The following is a 12032-nucleotide window of genomic DNA, read 5'->3' as shown; positions in this document are numbered from 1 at the left end:
CGCACGACTAGTCAGATCCAATTAATTGTATGTCATTACAGCGACTTTCAACCACCCTCCGGCAATGGTGATCAACTGTTGGCTTTTAATAGGGTGGGTGAGAGTGTTTTTTTTTTTTTTTTTTTTTTATAGAAGTGTTTAGCTAAATTAACAAACTTAGAGAAGTGTTTTTGTTAATTTTTAAATTCTACCTCGTAATAACCACCCAACTCAACTTTTTCAATAATCATATCCAAAATAATAAAACAAACACACACTAAAGATGTTGATTGCTTTAACGACTTTTGAAACAAGCCACTGAATAACTTAGGTCAACAATTATATGCTTGAATTATATAGAGATTAAAGAACTTATATACGAATTAAAGTTTGCTACAAATTAAAGTTTTATATAGCTATGGTGTTTTAACAAAATTTCAAATATAGGGATTTAAAAAAATGATTCAAAAAATAATAATAATAAATAATATTATATTAATATTTGAAAAATATGACAATTTAGTAATCTATATAACATACCCATCCATTTATCCTTCCAACCAAACATATTATTCACCAATTTATTCGAATTAATCAAACACATTTTCTAAATATTTCCAATAATCTTTAAGGTAATCTATATTTCTATTAATATAATATCTCCCTATAAGAAAGTATTATATAATCCAAACACCTTTATAAAGTAACATTTAACATAGAATATCATGTTTGTAACATTGAAGGTTGAAAACGTCACGAATATGATGTTTCAAGTATTGAAATCTAATAACAAATACGCAAAATTATAGACTAACTTTCCTTATCCAGAGGTTCCAAATGAAATACTTACAGAAGAGATGTTTCAGGAATAAACACATTGAAATTCCTCTCTATACACTCAGGATGAAAAATTCAATTGTCTAATATTACTTGTATACAATGAAAACATCTCCAACACTAAAAGTTCTACTTCAGTTTGAGTTTCAAAATGCTGCCAAAATCAATAAATGAAGTTGTTGTTGCATCTTCAGTGGCAGAATAGAAAAAGTTACGCACATATGAAATACAAGGCAGAATGAGCTGTATAATTCTCCCAGTTTCAGTGAGTGAAGATATTTCCTACCTTCCCTCAGATATTGCATCTCTGAATTGGCTGATATTTAGTGGAGAATGTAATGGCTTGACTCCTGGGCTGAGATCAGTTGGATTGTCACTTTTATTCTTGCTGTAACTTGCTGAAGATGAAGATGTGCCAATATCGTCTTTTGTAAAGGTATTCGTTACATCATTAAAATCCCAATCAGACAAATAACTTGGCTTTGATGTAACAGCTCCCACTTCTATGTCTCCAGTAAGCATGTTCACAACGCGTGACATGGGTGGCCGTAACATTGGTGATGCTTGAGTGCACAAGAGAGCCACTGCAATTACTCGAAGAGCTTCATTTTCATCAAACTCTGTCAGTGTGGGATCAACCAGCCCCAAACTTTGGTTGCTTTCATGCAGACTCCAGGCCTAGAAATATAATACGGACAATTAAAAAAATTAAGAGTATATTAAACTAGGGTACATGGAAGAAAGCAAACAAACAAATCAAAATTAATGTAATTGTCTCTACCCATTCAAGAAGATAAACTTTTTCCCTATCCAAGCTAGTATCAGAGTTTGCTCTCCCACTAATAATCTCCAAAGCAACAACACCAAAACTGAATACATCGGCCTTTTCTGTCAGGTGTCCACGCATTGCATACTCCGGTGCCAAATAGCCACTGCAAGATAATAAGTGTTTCGAAAGGTTAGAATCCAAAAGTCTGTCTAAATATGTGATTGTGTCAAACTGAAACTAAGAGCAGGCCTACACAACGTGCCCATGCATTGACAATGTGAAAACATTCTGAATTTAGGAACTTATATAAATACGAAGCCATTGAATGACATATCTACTCCAAAGAAATTATTCTAACATCTATGACTAGGTGACTATAAAAAATGATGGTTACTTCCATGATGACATGTACAAATTACACTATGCAGCACATTCCAAAACAAGCTACAATGGAAGAAAGGTAATCAAGAAATGATTGAAGGAGTTTACATGGTCCCTGCAACTCCTGTGCTGATGTGAGTTTTCTTATCATCAACCAGCTTGGCCAATCCAAAATCTGAAATCTTGGGAGAGAGTTCTGTATCAAGTAAGATATTACTTGCTTTGACATCTCGATGTACAATCTTCGGCCTTGACTCCTCGTGAAGATATGCTAGACCTCTTGCGGTTCCCAAGCATATCTTAAATCGGGTGGGCCAATCAAGATGTAACACCCTTTTTCCTGCAGAAATGGGGCACAATCATTAAGAACTTTAACAGTTACAGAAATGGAAAATTGAGGATTCAGGAAAAATAATCTCGAGGAATGATTTGGAGCTCATTAAACCATTGACAATCTGCTCTAGAAAAACCTGTTGCTTGCCCTAAGAAATTCAGCTAGCTATTTTTGTAGTTTTGTATCTTCTTTAGAGTTGTGATGTTGTCACTAAAGGCATTTTACAAAGCAGAAAATATTTTATTCTTTAAACTTTGGACTGGTTAAAATACATGAAAGTCATCAAAATTGTACTCTGTACTGCCAAATTTATAGCTAATAAGTGACCATAGATCATACAAGAAAGATCACATGTATAATGTTTCAGTTGCTTGCAAGAAAACCAAGATAGAAAATTGTAAAACTAAGTTTGATTATGAAATGGCAGTTTCCTCATACCAAATAATGCTTGATCAAGGCTTTTGTTTTCATGATATTCATAAACAAGAAGGCGCCTTGTTCCTTCAATGCAGCATCCATACAATTTCACAAGATTGCGATGTTGCACTGCAGTTATGGCAGCAATCTCGTTAATAAACTGATTTTTCCCCTGGTGGGATCCTTTTGAAAGTTGCTTCACAGCTATCACCCTTCCATCAGAAAGTGTACCCTGTAGTGCCAGATTTAACAACATAAATCATATCTACTCCTTGGTGAAAATGCAAAAACTAAAACCAACCTAGTTTTCCTGTTATATTGCTATCTATGACCATGCATTAGATATAATCCATTGCAACCCAAGATTCCAGTAAACTATCTATAAGTTGTAACTTCTAAATGTAGGACATAGAGGTTACCTTATAAACAGGTCCAAATCCTCCCTCTCCTAGCTTATTTGAAACATCGAAATCTTTTGTTGCAGATTTCAACTCGGCGTAAGTAAAAGTCTTCGGTTTAGGTCCTATTCCAAGTAGTACTGCATATTGAAGCAAGACAAATGATTACATAACCTTGAAGGACTTGCAGTGGAAGAGAAGAATTACAGTAGCAGCTTTCCCTGTCTTATGGAATACACTACTGCTAGCCCATATTTTATCATTGTTGTAACAATGAGATATTATAGATCTAGTATTTATGTTTCAGGAGTGCTAGAACACAATTCAACACTTCTGTTACAACCATATTCTGGTATCTACTTTTCTCAGATGCCCAGAGAACCTTTAACTTTGAGCAGAAGTGAATAATGCAAATTAATTGATTTTCATGAAGAAACTTGGTTTCAGAGATTTTATGACTAACATTACTGTTAAATTCTATTGGATTCTCTTACCTTCCGTATCATCTTTGTCTTTTCTCATCCTCAAGTAAAAAACTAAAAATGTTAGTATGACGCCCAGAATCACAAGAGGGACTGTAATACCAACAATCAGCCCAGTCTGGTTCTTCTTTTGTTCAAGACCAACAGTTGGTTGGAATTCTGAGTAAAATTCAGTGAGAAATATATCAGCAGATTAGCACATTTATAGTAATTCATCTAAAAAAAAGATTCAGAGAGATCACATAGTTTACCTGGAGTGACACTAACAGCTGAAATTAATGGTCCATAACTACCTGCGGCAGGTACACAGCAGGTCCCTTTACCAGTCCAAAATAGGTGAATCTCAAGATGGTTATCAGTCACATTAGCATCAAAGCTTCTGCGAATTGCTCTTCTAACCCCACCTGCCTCCTTTGTTATGTCAAAATCCTTCAATTGGCGAGTTCCCTACATGATATTTGATGAGAGACAGTATTATATTTTTCAGTGTAAAAATAAATAGTTGGCATTGTAATAGTAGAATCAGTAAAGGACAAGGGTATGTTTCACAGGATCTCTAAATTACAATTTGATGAACGAATGTTTACCTGAATATATACATCAAAAACACGCCTTCCAAGACTCCCCCATTTTCTTGAGGTTCGATCTTCATAAATTATTTCAGCAAAGAACAAGCTTACATTGTAAACCCCATTCTCAAGACCAAGTCCATAATATCTGAGTGACCCAGGGGATTGTCTTGCTGTCTGATAAAGATCTGGTGTTGTAGTGTTAATCACTTCTGAGCCAGTATTTTGAGGAAGTGTGTTAAATTGTCCCTCAGAAAACAAGCCCACATTACTAACTGCCCATTTTTCAGAATTTAACACATTAAAAGAAGCTCCACCATCGTCGGCTTCATACACTATATTACCGACTCTCAACTGTTTACCACCACACTTGATTGCTAACCTTGAATCTGCAAATGCAAAAAATAAAAGCTCTAATGATAATATTAATCTGAATACAGCAAAGATTCAGACAAAATTTGAGAAATACTTTTATTTTAATAACTTCCAGTAACTTAATACAAAGATCATCACTAAATCAAACTAAAACAGATGTAAACACATTTATCAGACATGGAGCTTGATGGAGAGCTATTATTTTGAAAGTTTATGGCCAATGCATGGTTTCTAACTATAATTTTTTTTTATTTTCTCATGAAGGTCAATAACTAAACTAACATTATATAAGTTATATTGTTTATACTAATTTAGTATTTCTAAACGTTCAGATGGTATTTCTAAACATTCAGATGGCTGGCAATTTATTGAACCTTTTCTCAATTAGCACATTTACTGAACAAGACCTTTGCCAAACATTCTCTTATGAAATTTCTTCGAACCTCTATTACTCATCATCAACCATATCGATGGTTAAATCTATATAGATTTCTTAACAATAGAGAAGGTGAGAGAGAATTTCAAAATTGTATTAAGCCCACTAACATATACTAGCTTCACTTCTTCTTACTGAAGGTTCATGCTCTGATATTCAGAAGCACGTTCCTTACATGTGTACAACATCAAAGTGCAATACAAAGTTATAATCAGAGAAGTGTTCTTTTAGGTGGGAACAAGCACTATCAGATTTATAAAAATACAGTAGCATCTATACTAAGGAAAATAATACAGGAAGAATAAAGTAAAATGGCATCGCAGTAAATTATACAAAAGGAATTAAAAAGCAGAAAGAAAGCGGCTTACAGCGAGGATCATTCTTATTGCAGGGGAAATTTCTCTGGAGACAGTTCAATCCAGGGATGACACTGGCAAGCACAGAGAACATTACTGGTTATCTTATTTGAAAACTTAGAAAGAAGCACACTCCATTCTGAACTTTTTCTATTACTTGTCTTTTGTCTTCTTTAAGCAAGACCCTTGTTTCTAAAAGCAAAATCTGATTTCTTTTTTTTAAATTAAAAAGGGAATTGTAACACACCTGATGTTTGAGCTGTCAAATGTGAAGTTGTTGCCCACTAGATTCCTATACAATTCAAAGCAATGATCATTTATATCAAAGTTTGAAGCATACTAGTTAGAGATGCAAGGATATTTAACATATTTAATATATGGTGAATCATAATTTGAGAAATAGTTTACTACATTACAAAGACGTCAGTTATGAGCTGTGCCTTCATTGTATCCCAAATGGTTTTCCAAATGATCTTTCTTTGGGGTTGGGAATTAAAGCACATCAAGGTTATTAGACAGGCACCGTTAAGCATTTCTAATGATTGTCCAAGAATATTATTTCTTTTGTGTGCCAAAAAGGACGAGCTCACCGGGTAACCAGCAGTGATAAGTGTTCGTCATGAAGATGGGTGCTCAATAGATTCCCATATATAGTCACCTGCTTTTCTTTTTAATTGGCATAATTGTCATAATTGTCATAAATTTTAGTATTTATTCTTTCACGCAATCATGTAAATTATTATAAATTAAAGAAACAAGGTAAGAAAAATCATGTGAGCTTCACAATGCCTAAGCTCCAAACCAAGAAATGAAGATGGAAAGAGGAATTATCATGGTTTGAGAGACATACAGCAGTGCAACAGATGTCACCCAGGTGGGAAGAGTTCCTGATAGATGATTGTAAGATAAATCTCTGCAGGAAATAGTATGATAAACACCAATGAGTAGGAAACATATGCACCACATACATACATATACATATATGTGTGTCTGTGTGTGTCAGTGTGTGTGGGTGGATTAGGATCAGGAGCCCCATTCTCTTTGCACAAGTTTTGACACAATTTTAGAGCCTTTAGATTAAAGCATTTGAATGGTTGAGATTACATCTTATTTATGTTATTTCCAAAGTGCATTGGTTATTCAAGTTGTATTGAATCGCAACCACCAAAAATTCTTCGATCCAATGGCTCATAAATTGTGTAATATTTTCTGTCAAAAAAGTGGGGCTCCTGAACCTTCCCCTATATATACTATAGAGAGAGAGAGTGTGTGTGTGTAATGATTTCATATTGTTGGAAATAGATTTGATCATAATTTCAACATAACTGAATGTAACAATCCATGTTCACTGTGACAAAATACTATGAAATGAAGGCTTACATGGTCTGAAGATTTACACTTTTTTGCTGAGGAAGGGATCCTGACAGACTATTGTTTCCAAGATACCTAGCCATTGGAATATGTAGAAGAGAGCAACAAAAAAATGTATATTAAATGAAAGAATAAGGCTCAGACCAAATCTTAAAAAAAAAAAAAAAAAAAAAAAAAAGAAGGGACTAAATTAAAGTACTCAAATCTTGAAACTGATAGAGGAAAGCATAAATAAATTTACAAGTGAGTAAGAGTATCGATACTGAACAACGCACTAGTGACTTGACCAGTTAAGTTGTTGAAACTCAAATCCCTGCAACAAAGAGAAAAAGAATGATTTAAAAAAATACTCATGGCAGTACAAGTTGAGGTCTAGTTGTAACTTACAGAGTCTTTAACATTTGGAGCTCTCCAATGTTGGACGGAACGTTGCCGCTGATCAAAGCATTTCTTAGAGATCTATGGGAAAAAAAAATTGACTCATCACTCTCAAAATCAGCTGAGAAGAATAGGTAGTTAGATATGTATATAACTGAATGGAGTATCTGTAACTTACAAGTTAGTTAAGTTCTTCATACTTCTAATAAAACCAAGAGATGAGCTCCCGTTGTATATATCAGTAATTTGCCTACACAATTAATTCGAACATCACAGATATGAGACATCTTCCCATAGGGAGAGAGAGAGAGAGAGAAAGAGAGAGAGAGGGACTACATGATTGTTACATCAAGTTCTCAAAACTACTTAATTATTAATTTGTATTTGTTCAATCACATCATGCCACACGTGTTAACATGAGATACATTATAGGGAGAGTTGGTATGTGTAGTATTATTCAAGATACACTCACAAGGTGTTTAATAAGATCAAATTAGAAAAACTGGATGGAATAGGACCTTCAAGATTGTTACCTCCAAATCTCCTACAGAAACATTTGACAGAGTCGTCAACAAAATAATCAAAGTTCTTAAATATAGACACAGCTGAAGAAAATTTTTGTATACTTCACAGGACACATTTGAATATCATGAAAAAAAAGAATTGATGTATTACAGAGATTCAATCTTAGTCCAGTTCCCAATGAAATCAGGGATTTTGCCTGTCAACGGACAATCATATGCCCACCTGAAATTAACAAATCACTCATTGTAAGCATAGTTCAGGCACTGTAATCTTCAAGCACAGCAAAAACAGAATGTCATTAATATAGAGAAAGGGTTTTCCTTACATTTTTTTCAAACTTCGAAGATTACCAAATGTCGAGGGAATTTCCCCACCAATTCCAGAACTATCCATGAAACTGTTAAAATCACCAATAGAAAATTCCTCAATTTCATGATACCTGAATCTGTGGTCATGAAAACTAGTGCTACACTTAAAAAATAAATAAATAAAAAAATTTAAATGAAGAAGTTAGAACATACAAGTTTTCTAGTTTGGCCAAGTTACCCAATTCACGAGGGAGTGATCCAGTGAAATTGTTGGATCCAAAAGCCCTGCATGACATATATCAGAAGATATAAATCTTTAGTGATCATCATTTTATATGAGCACATACATTGTGCTAGACGAGTGTTCATAACTTTCTCCATCAAGACATTTTTCGAGGGCATTTTGGGATGAATGTAATATCAAGTTATGTACTATATACAGAATAGCTTTAACAGTGATTCTCAGTTATCCTAGCATACTATGTTACATAGTGATTCACATCAAAATTTTCATATTCCTAACATACTGGTGTAGGATAGGGAGAGAAGACTAAAATAGAGAAAACTAAAGAGCAAAATAGATAGAGAAGAGAAGAAGATAGAAATTAGAAAGAAGAAAAGAGATTCATGAGAAAATAGTATAGAAATCAGACAGAAGAGTGCTACAGGGACAAGGAAATTAGAAGAGCAAGATGAAAGTAGAGAGGAGACAATTCATTCATCATATTATATTTTCTTAACTACATCTCAAAGACAATCCTATTTTTAATAGCCTAAACAAAACCAAAAAAAATAAAAAAGGAAATCTATCTTTATTAATTCATTCAAGCTCTATCAAAATATGAAAATCAGTAATATCTCTAAATTCCTAAAATAAAATATTTTCAAAATTAACAATAAACCTTCTTTTTATGATTCTGCATTAGCCACTAAAGGAAATGGCCTTAATATAGACAATAGAAAGTCTGTCTACAGTATAACTATTATTGGTGCTTTATTTTCATAAAAGTAATGATAGAGGCAATTAACCAAATCTTGCTGTCAATGAAGAAGAAGAAAAATGAGAAAGTTTTCCAATCTTACAGAAAATATAACTCCTTCAGGTTTCCAATCTCCTTTGGGATTGGCCCAGTAAGTTCATTGTGGCCCATTGACCTGGACACAGAAAGGCAAAATTATAATACAAAAAGAGGCAAAGAACCAACAAGCAAGAATTAGCAGCTAAATCCAAAGTCATTTACCCAAATGAAATATAATCAAAACTATGCCAAAAAGAAAACCAAGTACAAGTAAACACTTCCAATTAAAAAGGGTATCCTTAAATACTTACAAATATGTCAACCGAGTCAAATTTCCAATAAAAGCAGGCAATGTACCAGACATGTAATTTCGATCAATTCCACTACAAAGTCAAAATATAATGTTTGTCCATTAATTTGAGAATGATGAAGGTCAAAGTTGATTTATATGAATCAAATGTGGGGAAATGAAAAGGAAATTCATACATATATGTCAGATATTGCAAAGTTTCTAAGTCTTCTAGAATAGTTCCTGTGCTGTCCTGTGCATATACTCTCCTGAAAAATAAAATAACACATTAGACTGCTTTGACTAAAAGTAATGTTTCCCGTTTTCTTCTATGAGGCCATTAATTAAAATTTGGTGTTTAACCAACAAAATAATAATATCTTCTTGTTTTTATTTCGTTATTTCATTTTCATAAATCTTCAAAGTTTCTCCTGTAATATCTAATAGATCCAGGGCACCAAAACCAATCATCTGTAATCCTGTTCGCCAGCCAGCATTGCAAGTCATGAAGTTATTTAAGTAGCAATTCGGTTGACTAATAATACTAATAAATAAGTCTCAATTCAAACTTCTCAAAGCCTGAGTCAGACAGGAGTACTATATTTGACTAATGACACAAAATCCAATTCTATTAGAAGGGTTTAATTGGCATCATCTCTTAGTATGAATTTCCTCTTAATGCAGACCATATATCATAACATATAATCTTTATCATAATAAGCTGACACATGGTTGCAGTAGCAAATTTCATTCTTTCCTAAAATTTGACGTGATAAGAATTGCACTCTTTTGGCTTAGATAAAAAATACCAGCTTTCTTTCAGTGTAAAATAAGGAAAAAAAATTGGGAAGGTTGACCACAATTTCAAAGGAGAAATTTACAATAATTTAAATTTCGAAAGAAGATTCTTTCCAGAATCAGTATAACCTGTCTGTATTCTAACAAAATTGAAACAACTCCATACGAAAATTTCCTAGATTTTGCAAAGAGAAAGAAAGCATACAATTGAGTGACATGGCAGGTTGAATTATTGTTAAAGCTACAGTTACATGTGATGGCAACAGGGTGGTCCTCCAATTTAGTTCCATTGATGGCAGATCCAGTACATGGCTCTCCACTTATGTTCCATAATCCTGCCGGTGCTTGCACACCCCATTCTTGAAATACTGCATTCAATGCCTTCACTGCTCACCACACCAAAACAACCAATAAATATTATCAGAACCAGCTGATAGAAATGCATGCAAGCTGGCACAATAACACAATTTCATAAAATAACCACACATCTATTAGAATGACTCTTTGAGCATACAATCTGTGGCTGAATTTTAAATTGTCTCTCAAGGGCCAAAGCTATACTTCAATAGTGAGGTGGGGTGTGGCGACCTCCCCACTTACTGTAACAGCTTGGGAAAACCAAACAAGCTAACTCGTTATGGACTATACCCAAGCTTCTTTCACCCAAAATGCATTTACTTAGTAAAAGAAACATGCAGCTTATAAGCTAACCCAAATTGTCTGTCCCTACCTAGTACCTATGTGGAATGTTAAAAGCACAAATCACTGATGAAATCACAAAGAGTTGGATTAAAATATAGGAATCTACAGTGTTTTAACCTTGAACTGAAATCCCAAAGAGCCTCCAGTTTAATTTTTACCTTTTTATTTCTCTACTGACAGAGCTGGCTTGATAACATTACCAGCAGGTACTATAGTATTAATTTTGAAATGAAGAACCCCCAAAATGTTAATTTGAGGAATCTAGAGAGCTAGAAAAGTACACTATTACCTCTGAATCCCATATTAACAATTAGCAATATAGTTTGTAAGAAACACAATTATGGCATGGAAGTGTTAAAATTGCCTTCAGAAAAACATAAAAAATGTTACTAAAAAGAAAAATGATAATATCTCATGAGGAAACACACAACTTGTTTCAACTTTCAACAGTTAAATTGACCTCATATATCAACTTCTTCCTAATTAGCATTGAATTTTAGCCCTTTAATAACAAAAAAATTCACTTTCCATTTTATTATCAACTAGCTAGTCTTTTATACAAAGGAAAATAAATAGATAACCAAGCAAAATTTTTCATAAACAAAAATTAAAAGGAAAAAAAAAAAAAAAAACTGTGCAAAGGGAATGGGCTGCTTCCAATGAATCATGGACAACTAACTAAGCGTGTTCAGCAATCAAAAAGCAATTTTGAGCATGAACATTATTTTCTGCCAAGTGGGTTTTTCTTAAGATACTAATAATGGATTAAAAATAAAGTCTTTGAAAAAAAAAATAGAGAGAGAAAGAGAGGACCTTCAGCAGGATCAGTAGTGGCAGTTTGAGCTGTTGATTTTTGTAGGATGAAGAAAATGATGAAGCAAATACAGCATAAATGGGCAAAAACTGAAGAAGAACGAAGCAGCTTCACTCTGAGATTCATCTTTCCAGTCTCTTTGCTGGCAAAGAGAGAGAAAGCGTAGCAGTGATCTCAGTTATATTCATATGGAAGAGAAGAGAGGGACGGCACTGGTTATATTTTCGGATTTTTGGGTCTCCCTGTCATTGTTTGGAGGGGTTTAATAGAATTTGACCGATTCCACTAATTCTATCTTGTTTGACTTATTTCGAAGATCATTTAAGCACATAAAGACGAAAATACCCCCCCATTCGTATCAGAAATTTGGTGAAGTTTTATGTAATGAAAAATGGATTTATTCATGTTTTTGTTTGATTTGATGCAGAAGAATCATGTTTTTGTTTTATGTAAATTATAACTTATATGCGTTTCAATATTAAAAAAAAAAAAAAA

The 12032-nt window shown here is 33.6% G+C and overlaps 1 protein-coding gene across 1 annotated transcript; it reads right to left on the bottom strand.

Annotated features, from left to right (window-relative positions):
• Positions 1-713: 713 nt before the first annotated feature.
• Positions 714-11728, bottom strand: LOC116128594 (probable LRR receptor-like serine/threonine-protein kinase At1g56130). The gene is made up of 24 exons (XM_031414342.1): positions 11537-11728; positions 10227-10407; positions 9421-9492; positions 9246-9317; positions 8999-9070; positions 8129-8200; positions 7933-8004; positions 7758-7829; positions 7555-7626; positions 7261-7332; positions 7092-7163; positions 6946-7017; positions 6714-6779; positions 6184-6246; positions 5581-5625; positions 5346-5407; positions 4185-4555; positions 3849-4044; positions 3610-3756; positions 3137-3255; positions 2739-2949; positions 2075-2306; positions 1598-1748; positions 714-1494 (listed from the first exon to the last, which is right to left on the bottom strand). Exons 1-24 carry the CDS (start codon positions 11661-11663, stop codon positions 1099-1101), a joined length of 3087 nt encoding a protein of 1028 aa, XP_031270202.1. The 5' UTR covers positions 11664-11728; the 3' UTR covers positions 714-1098.
• Between the last annotated feature and the right edge of the window lie 304 nt (positions 11729-12032).

Source organism: Pistacia vera, unplaced genomic scaffold (genome assembly GCF_008641045.1).
Source record: "Pistacia vera cultivar Batoury unplaced genomic scaffold, PisVer_v2 Contig200, whole genome shotgun sequence".
In the NCBI taxonomy this organism is placed as follows: Eukaryota; Viridiplantae; Streptophyta; class Magnoliopsida; order Sapindales; family Anacardiaceae; genus Pistacia; species Pistacia vera.
Note: the sequence above shows the minus strand (reverse complement) of the source record. Positions and strands in the feature narration are given on the sequence as shown.